This window comes from Copadichromis virginalis, linkage group LG15 (assembly GCF_057382275.1).
Source record: "Copadichromis virginalis isolate Kocher_CV1m ecotype Utaka linkage group LG15, C_Virginalis_male_GT1.1, whole genome shotgun sequence".
Classification (NCBI taxonomy): Eukaryota; Metazoa; Chordata; class Actinopteri; order Cichliformes; family Cichlidae; genus Copadichromis; species Copadichromis virginalis.
Window position 1 is genome coordinate 15,108,034 of NC_140632.1, and position 15,062 is coordinate 15,123,095.

At 40.6% G+C, this 15,062-nt stretch overlaps 1 protein-coding gene across 1 annotated transcript in view; it reads right to left on the reverse strand.

Moving 5' to 3' along the window:
- Positions 1-10,254: 10,254 nt before the first annotated feature.
- Positions 10,255-15,062, reverse strand: part of fut8b (fucosyltransferase 8b (alpha (1,6) fucosyltransferase)) — a 96,491-nt gene continuing 91,683 nt past the window's right edge. The window contains exon 10 of the mRNA XM_085432140.1: positions 10,255-11,999. Coding sequence (XP_085288266.1) covers positions 11,661-11,999 — 339 coding nt within the window. The 3' untranslated portion in view covers positions 10,255-11,660. The remainder of the gene's footprint in view (positions 12,000-15,062) is intronic.

Here is a 15,062-nt window from a genome sequence, read left to right on the forward strand (position 1 = left end):
TCCTGCAGCCTCAGCCAGACGCTAATGGTCATCACAGCAGGCTATACCCCGCAGGCAGCAGCAGGGGGAGGCGGGGCGGGGACCGTGAGATTTGGGCTCTTCTCTCCACTGCTGCTGCAGGATGCTTCATGTGGACACACAATGTGATAGTGGCTTTTTTTTCCTTTTTTATCCCCCTATGGAACATTATTCTTTCTGCTGTACAGCAGACGTCCCACTGACACACTGCCCATTAGTTTACTGTCAGATGTAACATCACTATCCAAGAAGAAATATAGCATAAAAGATTACTTTTTAAAATTGAATACGGTGCAGATTTAGCATCACTTCGATTGGTTTTGATAACACTGTAGCCCCTTGCACTGTAGTCAGCGATACTTCAAGTCCAAAAATGGCAAGAATTCAAGCTGAACTTACAAGCTGTGAACAAGCCAAGAGATTGACCAGTCTAATCCAGGCACAGCGGCCATGGCAGTTAATTACAGAGTGTGTTATTACTGAAAGATAAAGGATCTTTCATTAGGCTGTTTTTTGTGTTCACATGCATCGCTTTAGTAAGTTTTAGTTCAGGGCCGATCTCTCTCTATTTATCCTCCTCTCAGATAAGAAAGCAAGCGCTGACACGGAGTTCAAATGCTAAAGAATGAGAGAAAAGGAAGAGCAAAAGATCGGAATAAAAATTAAAGAAAACCTAAAGCAGAGCCTTGTTTTTCCTATTCCACATCTGTTAGTTAGTAAAAAACAAACAAACAAACATTTTAATGAAAAATGAAAAAGGTGGTGCTGCTAGATTACCTTGATGGCCCTGTGATTAAACATGTACAAGTTGCTGTTGGATGTGTAACAGGGAGCAATGAGGAAAAGTGCAGCACAGACGTTCTACTAATTTAAGTTGCTGCAAACAATTTGATTCCGAAGCAACAGGTCAATTAAAATTCTCATCATAGTGTTTTCTTGTATCACATTCTCTGTGGTTTTATGTAGGCCTAAGTTTTTTTTTGGGTTTTTTTTTTTAATCTAAACATTAACGAAAGCATTACATTTTTTCTAACACTGCAGAACTGTCCTGTGATGACCTGTCTGGGAGTACCCTGCCTCTTGCCCTATGACAGCTGGGATGGGCTTCACACTGCAAAGTGGATCATGTCCTTCTTTTGGCTGCTCCCTTTAGGTGTTGTCTCAAAGGATAGTGTGCCTGCACCTCACTCTATCCTCTGCATCCTTCTCTTTCACACCACTTCCCTGCACGTCCTCCTTAAATGCATCCTTCTTTGGCTTCTGCATATGCAACATGATCCTTTGCCCAAGATATTCAATCTCCCTCCTCTGAATAGGATAAGCAGATGATTGATGGATGGATGGTTAACATTTCATGTTAACAGCTGTTTGTAGGCAGTTAAGCACATTTGGAGCAGAGAATTTAGTTCCACTCTTTGCTTTAAAGTAGACTTGCTATGCTCAACACCAGCCCCGTATTTTTCTTGTTGACCTGCTAGGGTAGCAATGCATGATTCCTCTCATATGAAATCACCCTCTACATGAAATCCGTTATGTTAGCTACAGCTACCCCTCTCTTCCCTAACCCTACTTTTTTCAGATTGATTGCCCTTCATAAAGTCAAAGGGCCAGATTTACAAAATGGGGCACAATAGCATCCGTGGGCAATCTCAAAACAGCACTAACAGGCATGATTAGTTTTACGGGTAATTTACAAAAGTGGGAGTGTTTTTGAAACACAGGTGCAGTCAGTTCATTTCAATGGCAAGCACAAAAAATAAGACTTTTTTTTAGATTTTTTAAAAATCATGTTTTAATCCAGCACCACAAATAAATTGACACAAGTGGAGAAACATTTCACTCTTCTAGCATGTGCTCTTAAATCTCTGCAGCTACCACTGTATCAAACGCACTGGACTTCTTTTGTTTCGTGAAGACGTGTCACCTCTCATCTTCTGTTCTAAAAATCAAATGATGGAGAGTCTCAGGTATTTAAACCCTAGTGAGGGTTGCCCCCTAAGAGGGTCGTTGACCCACTATTAATCATGTGCCTCATCATATGAGCCAAGGTGTTTCTGGTGAAACCATTGTGACACATTACCTCAGCATATTATGTAACCTATTTTAAGTAATCGAAGAACTGAAGAAGCCTCTCGGATGAAACAAAAGAAGTCCATCTGCTTTCTTTGACTGATTTAAATACCTATATTTTACACCTTGAGAAAGGAACTCCCAGAAATGCATATGCAACAGGGTCAGTTACAGTTACAGTTTTCCCTCCACGCAATCTTGTCACTGCGCTCTATTTGAAAATACAGGCAGTACTTTTTGTACCCCCAAACCAGTGTTGGTCAAGTTACTTGAAAAAAGTAATCAGTACCAAATTACTGATTACTTCCACCAGAGAGTAATCCCGTTACTTTACTGATTGCTTATTTTCAAAAGTAATTAGTTACTTAGTTACTTTTTAAAAACACCATTTACAACCTGAATAGGTGATAAAGTGATAGATCTTTCAGCCCAATTCTACTTTTTCCAACTAGAAATGGTGTGGACTCGAGTCACATGACTTGGACTCGAGTCAGACTCGAGTCATTAATTTTATGACTTTAGACTTGACTTGAAAAAATGTTCTAAGACTTGTGACTTGACTTGGACTTTTACACCAATGACTTGGGACTTGAATTGGACTTGAACCGGTTTACTTGAAAAGACTTGATATTTTACCCCAAATATAAAATTTAACATGCATATTATATAGAGATTGAAAATGTGACGTCATTCACGGGTAGAACCGCAAAGGATTCTGGGAACTCGTGGCAAGAGGTACTAGCGCACGCAGGCTTTCAATTGAAATCAGTCACACAGCGATAAAAAGAAACACAAAAATGTCAAGAAGCTGTTGTATTATTAACTGCAATAGCCGGTCGCATGACAGCCACGGGAAGCCGACGGGTAAAGAGATCGGTTGTTATCGGATTACGTCGTTGAAGAGAAATTGTTCGAGCCATGTTTCCGAAGTAACAAAGACGCGACTGGATTGCAGCCATTCAAAGATCAAATATAACGTCCCAGAACACTCCAGCTCACAGGTTAATCTGCTCCAAGCATTTCCACAAAGATCAGTCTGCTGTTGTAGTTAATGCGTCATTTTCATAACATAATTGGTGATATAGGTTACAAGCAAGTCTGGTGCTGAACAGAAATTGTCGCGCTATGCTCCTTTATTTATTGTGCATAAATAGTGAATTGTCCTGACACAATATTGCGTTTCGCTTCTGTTATTATGGTACATTGACAGAAACATATACTTTTATTCACAGAATAAAACAGTTGTTTTGTATCACTAATTGTCCAGTACGATTACAGCATACAGTATTATTGTCACTGCTACATTTCTGTAATGTACCAGAAATTATTTCCACTACTAATTAATTACCGTTAAGCTCAAAGGTTATATTAATAAACGGTTAAGGAATGTGTATTTATGACGACGATTTGTGAGACTGGTAAACTTATGATACGTACGATGGTCTTTACTTTCTACATGGTGCATTTCAAGGTCCTGCACCCATCCGTCGGTAAACTGTACCTGGGCTTGTTGCAGTGACCGGAAGTTACTAAACTTCACGAGTGTATGCACTCACTCCAAGAACCGTATGATTATAAATATGCATATAAATATGCTACGATGAGATAGCTGACTTCATCTAACTAGCAAATGTTGTCCAGGCTACGTTGGTGATGCAGTTTTTTTAATGTATATGATATTTTTGTCATGCGATTTTAAAGCCGGTGTTGTGCCAAAAAGTGATTGTCTGCCAAAAAGTGATTTCCAGTGTTTCTGTGTATTTTTTATGTGTAATATCTTTACGTATGTTCGTAAATAGACTTCGGTGAACAGGGGATACAAAGGGGTTACATAAAGAATTAAAAAATTATCTGTTTTTTAAGTATCTTTACAACTTGTACTTACATTATAACCAATCCGGTCCTTTATCCCCACTTAAAATATTTTTACAGAACTATTGTAATATTTGCTGCCATTTCTGCTGTCCTGTTGGGCAACTTACTCTTACAAAATACATTTTTAATGTTAATGAGATTTTTTTTACTGCATAAATAAAGGTTATATAAAAGTCGCTGCCAAAAACTGATTGCGGCTTGTATCTTGCTACACGAATGTTGTTTGTGGCTCAAGATGACTTTATGTCATCCATAAGGGATGCATTTGACATATGTTTAACATATTATAGCCCAACAAGTTACTTATAGCACTTTAAATATGAGCAATCGCTTTTTGGCAAATACCGGAAATCAGTTTTTGGCAGACAATCACTTTTTGGCACAACACCGGTCCTACAACCGCATCCAAGAATAACATGCAGCTTATCTCAGAACTGTCGGTGAAAATTATTCTTGGAGCTAAGTTTAATTGAGCTGCATTTTAAAGAGGTGCAATTTCACAATTTGTGTATATTTTCTAAGTTCACTATTTTGTCATGTGTTGAGAAAAACACAGATTTAAAAATTACATGGTCTAATATTTACATTTAGCATAACTGCAACATACTTTTTTTTTTTTTTTTTTTTTTAAAGACTCGAAAGGACTTGAAATTCAAAATTTCAGACTTGTGACTTGACTCGGACTTTTACACCAGTGACTTGAGACTCGACTCTGACTTGCCTGACATTACTTGAGACTTGACTTGAGACTTGAGGATAAAGACTTGAGACTTGCAAAACAATGACTTGGTCCCACCTCTGTGTTTTACTATCAGAGGGAGTTTCACACATTCCCAGCTAAACCTACAACAATCCGCCGATGAAGTTAACGATCAAAACTAATAAACTATCGTAAGACCGAAGCTGAAGCAAACCACAATTATCCTTTAAAACACCATTGTACACAATAATAACAATATTAGATCCACAGCCATCATTATTCTGCATTATTATGACATCATTGCTAATAACACACTCTGTCTTCATGTGGCTGGTATAACAAAGAGCTTTGACTGGTTTACAACAAAGGAAGAAACAGAGAGTCGAGCGACTGCAGCTCAATTATCTGTGGCATAACCCAGCTCTCAGACCAGCTGTGCTCTTTGTGAAACAACTTGCTGTGAACAGTGTTCTGCTTTTATTTTCAACTAAAAATCAGCACACCGCTCTCAATAAGAAATGGAGGTTTACAGGTATAGTACTTTAAATCTAGTATCACCAAATTTAGTGCACCATATGTAAAGTTGAAGATTGTCAGCAACAGGAAAATGTCATATATATCAATATATATATATATATATATATATATTTGTCCTTGCACAATGCATCACAATCAGGAATCCTGATGCTCACATTATGGATTTACACCTGCTTCCAAGTCATCTCCTGAAAAGCCCGAACACATTGTTTCTTTCAGTTAAACCAAATGGATTTTGCCACTGCCTTTGTCTCTGAGCCATTTATTTTAATAATAGTAACAATAACGTTTATTCATATAGTACCTTTGAATTCAGGGTTATGCAGCGCTTTATACCCCTCAGAGCAAACAAGCACAGCGATACAGGGAGGAAAAATAAAAAATATTAAAATGTCACTCATAAGAAAAGGGATAAAAATGAGTTTTAAAAGATAACTTAAAAGAACAGCGCTTTGATGAGCCCGAGCTCCTCTGTCAGATCAGTCAAAGACCTGGCTCACTTTAGTCTTAAAGCCAGACAGGGAAACAGCCAGCAGGTTCCTGTGGGAGGACTTCAGGCTGTGCACAGTTTGGTGGTGGTGGTAATGGTGGGGAAGCCCGGCCAAGAAGAGACTTAAGAGTAATCAATCAAATCTTTAAAAGACTATTCCTTTCTCTGCTGCTGTCAGCTATCATTTCAGTGTCAGATTGATGAAACTCTTCTCTGCCTCATTCATCTTCAGTTTTCCTCAGAACCGGCATCCGGTGAGCTCATCAGCTCACATCGCATCCATCCAACTCAACGACAACAACTGCTGTTAATTTCTTTCTCCACCAACGCTAGGGAGTGGATTCAGGCAATATTCCTGATCAGTTAATGTCAAAACAGCCTCACTTAACAACACGTAAAACAAATAAATATGTCTAACTTTTGAGACTGTCCTGGTCTAAGGATAGTGTTTCTCACAACTAAAGCAGTGAAGCAAAGTAATAAATCCTTTCAAATTTCTTTCTTACTATCCTAACATCAGCCTCAGAAGGAGAGCGAACCTGCTAAACTGATCTTATAAGAACAATTTCAAAAATAACAAAACCTATAATTTGTGCTGTATATAAATATAAATAAGATGCCAGGGTTGGCGGTGGTTTTTATTTTCCAAATAATATAGTCTCCGGTGAGTCAGCACTCCATTAAAACTACTGATTTAGTGCATTCACAGCAGGGATCATAGCGAAGTGCAGCACATGTGCCAAATAAAATGCCTTTGTGCCTCTGAGCCATGATGTGTTTCTTAACCACTTTAGCTGAGCCCGCTCCGTGCCAAAAAACAGCTTTATAGGATGAGCTTCATAGTGACGTGAGATAACAGCTGGGTTAAAAAACAAATAAAAAAAACAGAGCTAATAAAATCCAAACCCATGCTAATTGCTGAGTTGATTTAAAGTGATGATGGGAAAGATTGTCACCTACAGTCTTCGCCCTGTAAAAACCTGACCATTTCTAGTTGGAGTTCCTTCCCTCAGCTTTGATGTGGGCCAGCTACCGTGGGGCAGACTTCACTTGTTACTGCTGTGCCAACAGAGTACTGATTGGAGCCAGCCTGGACTACAATAATCATTTCCATTCCCTCTCCCTTTTTTCATGAGTCAGTCAGAATTAATTCAGCTGCCCTTTACAAGATTAGAATTCCACAAGGCGACGGGGAAACCACTTATCTATAATATGAATTCCATCAGTTACACGGCCACATTGAAATCCCAGTCTGTTCCCACAAACTTAAAAGGTAGGCTCACATTTTTGAAACAACAATCACAAGAGTTATCAGTCACCAGATTGGCTCTGAAGTAATCGTCACCTTCAGGTCATTTAACTGTAAGAAAGAGGGCAATGCGAAGTCCTTGAGATCAGATCAGCAAGAGCCAAAATGAAGCTTTCCCAGTCCGAGCTTGTCTGATTTAAATGCTCGACACACTAGCCTCTTGATTTTATGCATGGCAAGGATCATGCTTGTCTATTCTCTGAAGTCTATTCTCTTTATAGTCTTTTCTTCTTCTTCTGTCATCTTGTTCCTCTCGCCAGCCCAACAAGTTGCGGCAGATGGTTTCCCCTTCCTGAGCCTCGTTCTGTTGATGGTCTCTTCCTCTTGTGCTAAAGTCACACAAGAGAAAATGATGACTGGAGACCGAGGCAAGGATGAAATTCTTGAAACCGTGTGCAATGAACTTGCAATGGTTGCTTCAAAGACAGAATGATTTTGGTGCGTCAAGAAGACATAAAAATGGAAAAAAAGCACCAAGGCCGACTGCTATCAGTCTGCAGTTGAATCAGGTCAAGTTGGCAATTATAAAACCTGCTGTTGTAACACAATAATTTCCTCGTGGGGTCGATAAACCATCCAATTAATAAACCTGTAGCTGCTGCAGACCAGCAATTTAACTGTAAAATGACATCGGTGCTTGGCAATAATAATGGCAATATAATACATACATGAATTAGATGGTAATTATTTGCAAACCTTTGTCAGTTTGTCTAAGAGAGATTGGAGTCAGTTTTAAGGTTTAAAGACGGGTCGCCTCACACCAGGTGAACTGTGCAATTGCCTTGCAACCAGTAGCGGAGCGTGTAACAACCTCAACCTCTGGGCAACCAACTTGAATGAGCAGGCAATTACCAGTTATTCCTAAAGAAGCCTGACAACCTATTTTTACACTAGTGTAACTGAACAGTTTAGAGGCTTCGGTTTTATCGCTCTATAAATATAATTAAATAATGTTGGACTGATTTATCAATTTCTTTGGTCCAGACAGAAATATACAGAAAGAAAATGTTATTCCATTTGCAGGTATTGACCTCCACCAACTTAGGTGCTCACTTTTTCATGCTGAAAGTGAAATATCCAGGTATGGTTGAATTGTTATGAACTTTAGATATTTAAGTTGTTCTTTTAAACAACTGCCATTACCATGAGCTGTACCTTAACATCATGAACTCTTTCTATGGTGAACTGTACATGCAGTCACCTACAAACTTACATATTAGGACGCTCTGGTTAGCGTTTTGTTCATAACTCAGAATTGCTGTCAGTGAGGACAGTTTTCTATGCTTCTGGTTTTTATCTGTTGCAGTGTAATCACATTGATAGGGGGTCTCTTTACGACTGGCAGGAAGTTTGTCTTTTAACTCTATGTTTGTGTGAATATTGCTCTATTAGTCTAAGGGAGAAAAAAAAAAGCTGGAACTGTGGAGAAAACGCATGCATTTGGAACTGAGTGAGGTAATCAGTTGCGAAAATTTCCCTTTTAACACACAACTGCATGTGGGGGGTACACAAATGGCCTTGCAGTGTTTTCAAAGAGCCGTGCAACAATTACACCAGAAGTGCAGAGAAAGAAAGCTGCCTGCTGCAAAATCTGAAAGCTTTCTATCAGGAGCGGTGGCCAATTAACAGAATAATTAACTGAACTAACGTCTCTCTTAAACAACTGTTACAGGCCACTGTGACAGCAACGAGTGTATTTTAATTAAAGTGCCCTCCAGTTAGCTGCGTTTATATAAAGCCCACGAGGGACTCTTTTTCCAGGGAAAAAGAGATGTTCTGCACACTGCATGTGCATTGTGAACGCTTTGTCAACGTGGGCTAAATTGGTTGTGGATTGTTGTCAAGCGTTGGAGGGGGAGGGGGGGGGAAAAAAAAGCAATAAAACTATTATTCTCCCTCAATCGTACCAAAAAGCTCATCATCTCTACCAGCACCACGGCTTTCCTTATGGGTGTCCAATGAAGCATGCAGATCAGCGTCGAAATTAAAGAGGGATCTGTAATGAAACTCCCAGAGCCCCCTGAGTAAGAAAGTAACAAGACAGCCCATAAATAAGACACAGAGAACAAGATCATAAACGATTTAGACACGCAGGAAGTAGGAAATAGGACAGCAGACAAGAGCAGGAAGTTTATGAATGCCTCGCTGACGTACCTACATTGTGAGCCCACAGGGAAACCTGTTTGGCATTTGGGGCAGAAATGTCATGTAGCTGTCACAAGCTATATTTAAATGAAGGATGGCAATGTCTCAGTTGTGAAGGTAGTGATCTTGGTGTTCAGTTTGAAATGTAAATCAAAAGACAAATTTAAAGAGTTCTTGCTTTGAAATGACTCAAATAAATTCACTCTCTTGCTGAATGATTTATAAAACAAACTACTGCTGCTTTTGAAGTTAGGAGTTGGCTCGAATCTGAGGGTTCCAAAACGATATCACTTTGGGCAACGGCCCCAACCTTTTTTGCACCACGGACCGGTTTATGCCCGACAATATTTTCACGGACCGGCCTTTAAGGTGTCGCGGATAAATACAACAAAATAAAACTAGTACCAGTATCGAAAAAAAAAAAGATTTATTCATAAGACACGTGAAAAGACCCAAGATAACCGAGTGAACGATAAAAACGATAACAAAATAACGCTGAAAACCGATAAAAACCCTGAAAACCATACATTTCACACCTGAGCCTCAACTCTCACGGACCGGTACCGGTCCGAGGCCCGGGGGTTGGAGACCGCTGACTTTGAGAGTTGGCAGGGGCGTAACTTCCAGGGGGGTTAGGGGGGTTATGACCCCCCCAATAATCAGACCCAACCAATATAACCCCCTCAATAAAATTATGAATCATCTTGCATAAATAGGCTGTTGATTTTCTTCACTAATTTGAGGTATTACCAGCAAAATAGTTGCATGTTTAATCATCTGGGAATTTACCCAGATTTTATTTATTTACTTAGACAGCGATCTTGACCCCCCCCCCAATGTTCAGCACAAGTTGCGCCGATAAGAGTCAAGGTTCTCCTGTTTTTTTAAAAAAAATTTTTTAACGGAGATACTGAAAGATCAACTTCGGGCGATGAGTTATGCTCTCGAAAAATGGATGGATGCCCTTCAGAATATGAAGCCTCGATTCTCAGCTTGTAATGAGTGCAGTGTAGCTGAAGCATGTTTAGCCTGATTGAGTGAAGCGCTTGTTGAGAGTTAAGAGACGGAGGAGCAGATGGTGAACAGAACCAGACCAGAGGGGGAAAAAAATGCAGTGTTGGTTTCTCAAGTTTATTCGATCTGTGGTTATCAAAGACAATGCCCAAGAACATAAGTTATGAAAAACAAAAAAGCCTTCATGATGGGGAATTTTGATATGACATATCATTATTATTTTCAACATAGGCATATTTTCCTCATTTATTTTAAAATAGCAATGTTAAAATTTTAAAAAACTAACGACAAACAAAAAGAAAAACAGATGGACAGAAGAAACAGCAAAGATGCCGAGAAGGACATTATCTCAGTGGAGTGCTTCGTTTGGTGAGCCCCGGGACGGCTCTTGTGTCTGCGTGGGTGTCTGTGCGCGTGCACTGTGAGTTCACCACACTCCACATAATCTTACCATTGTTCGTTACCGGCGGAGTGACTGGCGTTCCCCGTTGTTCTGAGGGGATGAGGACAGTCCCCACTGTCGCTGCCAGTCTCAACTGCACAAACATTCATTCGGGGAAGGAAGAAATAAAAAAAACAACAAAAAAAACCAAAAACTGCTCACCAGTAACCAGGCACCTGGTCATGACATGGCCCCTTAGATTTAAACAGCACACACAGGCACACTTTGATCGCACCCATTCATCCTCTCTTTCAACACACACACGGACACAGTACAGTATACAATGCACAAGCCCCATACATACAAAATTAAGACCTTAAAAAGACACTTGATAAAAGCACAACATGGTATTGTAAAATTAATTGCACGTGAAGAGACGAGATGGAGGAAGCACAGTAAGAGGGGTAAAGGAGGAAGGGGATCGAGAGGGGTGTAGGTGCGGTGAGCGTGGCGAGAAGAGGGTCCAGTACATTCAGTAAACAAAAACAAGAGAAAACGAACAACAAAAAAAGGCAAGATTAGAATCAAAACCACTGAAAATAATTAAATTAAAAAAAAAAAAAAAATCAAAACACTTCTTTTCCAGTTTGTCATTTTTTTCCTCCTCAGTCATTGATTCGAAGCTCACTCTACAGTAGTCCCGGCGCCGTCTCGGGAGAGAGACAGCTCGGTCGGTTGTGTAGATTTTTAATTGTTTTCTTGCTTTATTTAAAATCAATGTTCACGTCTAAATGTCTACGGACCCGATATCAGAACGTCAGGCGGGGGAGTAGTGGTAGGGTGCAAGTCTTCCATGACCTGACATATGCACAGGCATTTACACAAGTGCGCACACGCGTTCTCTCCCACATACACACACATTCACGCTCACGCATTAACACACAGAGTGCATTCGCATTCCTATCACCCCTGGGTACAGGCTTCCTCTTTTCTTCTCAGCTTAGCGCACTAAGTACGCCTCTCTCTTCTGTACAAAAAGCAGCCTCCTTCTCTGGAATCGGAGACTACATGTTTTTTTTCCTCACTCCTTCTCTTAATTTTTTTTCGATCATTTCTTCTTTTACTTATTTTGAGAGTTGAGCAGTTTGTCTGCCTCGGGGTACGTCGGGTACTTCACGGTCTCGATTTTCTCTCTGACCTTGTAGGAAGGGTAGAGGCCGGTGCGGCCCAGTTTGCGGTTGATGCCTTTGGAGTAGCCGTCCCAGTGGTTCCCGGCCACGCCGATCACGTCGCCGGGCTCCAGGGGAATGTCCTCGCTATTGCGGGGCTGGTGGGGGTAGACGGCAATCTGATTGTGGGCGTTTTGACCTCCGAAGTAGTAGATGTCATCCAGAGAGTAGAAGAAGGAGGAGGCGTCTGGATGCAGTGTCTGCATAATCTCATAAGCCACACGGCAGACCTGAAACAGAAGCACAGCCAGGTGTTATTTTTATAGAAACATCCATACATGCTCAAGATCTCAAGCCGTCTTGGTGATAATCGTGTTGAAAGACAAAGAGGGACTTCGACATATACATTTTCAGTCCTAGCCAAAGAGACATAGAACATGGTAAGTGACTTATGGATGGGAACTGTGTGTTTGTTGGTGACCACATGACTGATTATCAAAGCGTTTCACACTGATAAATTCGACAGCTTCCTCACATTTTTGACTTTTTATTCCTACAGCACATTTATGAATGTGTACCGACTCTCTCAGGTGCCTCTCACCGACTTTGGACTGATCTCAGTGTAAGGAGCATTAATTTGTGGATAAGCAAAGAACAGGAATTTAATGCTTGCTCCAGAGTGCCGTGGCGCTTCAGCTCTGCAATGGTGTCAATAGTGAGCAATGCTAGCTAACGACAGCTTGTTGATGTGGAGTCCATTAATCACTATAGACTCCCGGACCACGAACATCCTTCTATTACTGTCACTACATGACAGAAAATGTGAATTCCCAGTCTGGTTTGCAAGTATTATGCTAGGAAATCACCTGGTAAAGCCTCTATTACACAGACCTAGAGACCAGTCAGCAACTCCCTAGAAACCACTGGTTGCTATGGAAAAATGTGTATTCCCTGACATGTTGGCACAAACCTCCTCGTGATTGCTTTGCTTGCTAGCAGATTTGCACGCTCGCCTGTAGTTTGAATGAAAAAAAGCAGACTTCTCTACAAACACACCAGTGAAATTGTGATAAGCATGATCCAAACCAGAGATGGAGAAAAATTCCCCTTCAAAATAAAAGTTTTGCCTTTTAAAATGTGCTGGCTACATTTCTGGTTTGTGTTACATTGTTTAAAGTCAAAAGGCTGGTAGTTAGCAAGTGTTTGCAAATAAGTCAGTGGCTTCCACGAAAACTAAACAACCATAATATGACCGGCTTCACCGAGTGACAGCCAAGAACCTCGAGGATACATTTGTCAGTTAGTCTGGAAATACATGATCTTCCCTAGTGACTGGTGGGTTCATATTGAGGTGCTCAATCCCCAATATGGTAGAAAACGTCATGCAATCCAAGCATGAAGTCATGTGTATTTGTTAATGTTTTTGATTAAAAAAAAAAAAAAAATCCAGTCAGAGGGTAAATGCTACATGGGGAAAGCTAACGCTATCATCATAATATGGTATGTAGTATGCTAAATGCTAAATCCCACATGCTAAATGCAAGGCCTGTGGTCCTTTAAGTTATATAAAGTGCCAGCTATAATGCGTCTCTCATGCACAAGCACACCAGTTGGACTACACCCAGGCTGTATTGCGATAGCTGGTATGTTGGCATGTTAATTATGGCCTCCTGACTCTTGATTGACATACGCAGAGTCCTGTGATTGTCCAGTCGTTTTGAGTTAAAGAAATGAACGAACAAAAGCCGGACTTTAAATACAGGTGGGAGGAAGAGCATCTGCTCAATAACATAAGACAAACAGGTTTATCCTTTATGTGTGGAGCTCATGTGGAAAAATGAAAGAAAATACCATCAGACGACATGCGCAAACGAAGCACCAAAACAAGCACTGGGATGTGCACATACAGCAGAAACTCCAGAAGGTAGAAGAGTTAAAAACAAAAAAAAGAAAAAGAAATAAATAGTCTGGTGTCACAGCAGACAAAAACCAAATCTCAAAGTAAAGCTGCTGTAACAGATTTACTGTGGTGGAAGAAATAACTACATCGCAGCATTTACTGAAGTTGAGTTTTTGAACCAAAATATGGTTAAAGTGCGCAATGTCACGTGTCAAAGTCAAAAAGCAAGCAGTTTTTGAGGTGAAGCTTAAGCAGACAGGAGTGCCCGCTATGTGCAGAGAGAAGAGCAGCCATGTGAGCATGCTGAAAGAAAAACTGCACACTGCGTCACACACCAGCAAGGTTTGTGTGGTAAAACTCTTAAAAACTAAACATGCACAGCAACACCCACAGTTTACTTTACATGAGCCAAAGGTTTGAATCGTCGCTAATTTCCATCACCTCTGGAGGAGGTGAGCTCCCAACGTGAAGCCCCGTCACACTGAGGTGCGATGGCTAAGCCGATGGAAAGTGCTGAACAGATGTTTCGAGTTGTCTGAGGAAATTTGTCAGTACATGGAAAGCAAGGGGAGAGACGCCACAGAGCTCTGACATGAAAAGTGGCATTGTGAGTTGGGGTTTCTGTGCAACATAATGAAACATCTCAAAGCGCTAAACCTCCGGCTTCGGGAGCGGGATGGTGTGAGTATAGACATGTACGCTGCAGTCGGAGCTCTTAAAATGTGGGAAAAGCGGGAAACGCTGGTCTCTTCCTGCGTGCTGCCAATCAATGACAAAACAGGTCTCTACTGCAACATTTGCTACAAGTGGACGTTTTGCTGAAAAAAACTGAGCATGCATAGTACATGAAGATTTGCACGTGGAGATTTGCCCAGAAAAGTAAGTTTCACTTTCTCAGCAAGTCATTCTGGAAAGAGCACCTACAAACATTTAAATCAAACTGATCAAACTCCAGTTTAGTGAAACACTCAAGACAAAGTATGGCTACGTGGGCGCTGCGCAGTTCCCACGTTTTATCGCCAAAACGATGCCCCAGCTCCGCCGACAAGCTGTGAGAAAATGATTTCGTTAGAAATGACTCAGACTTTAAAGAAAGTAAGACACAAAAACTAATGTCACTTATGTATCTTTTATTTTTAATGTGATCTCATCTGTTTGTTTGCTCTCTCAGAGCCGTTTAGATCTTAAATCTGAATTCTAAGAAGTCTTGGGAGAAGAACAGCTGAAAAAACACAATAAATTCAAGTATGTTTTTCAATAAATATCAACACAGTGTGGCTGTTTGAGTTGGATCCAGGTATTAATTTTCTGTGACTGAGTTTGACACCCCTGTGCTAAGTGGTGCTGATTTTATATATTTCACTATTCCAGCACTAGCCAAGAACAAAGTAAGGCGCTGGCTATAAGCCAGCCAAATCAAATTCACTATCAATATACTTCTACTTGGGTATAT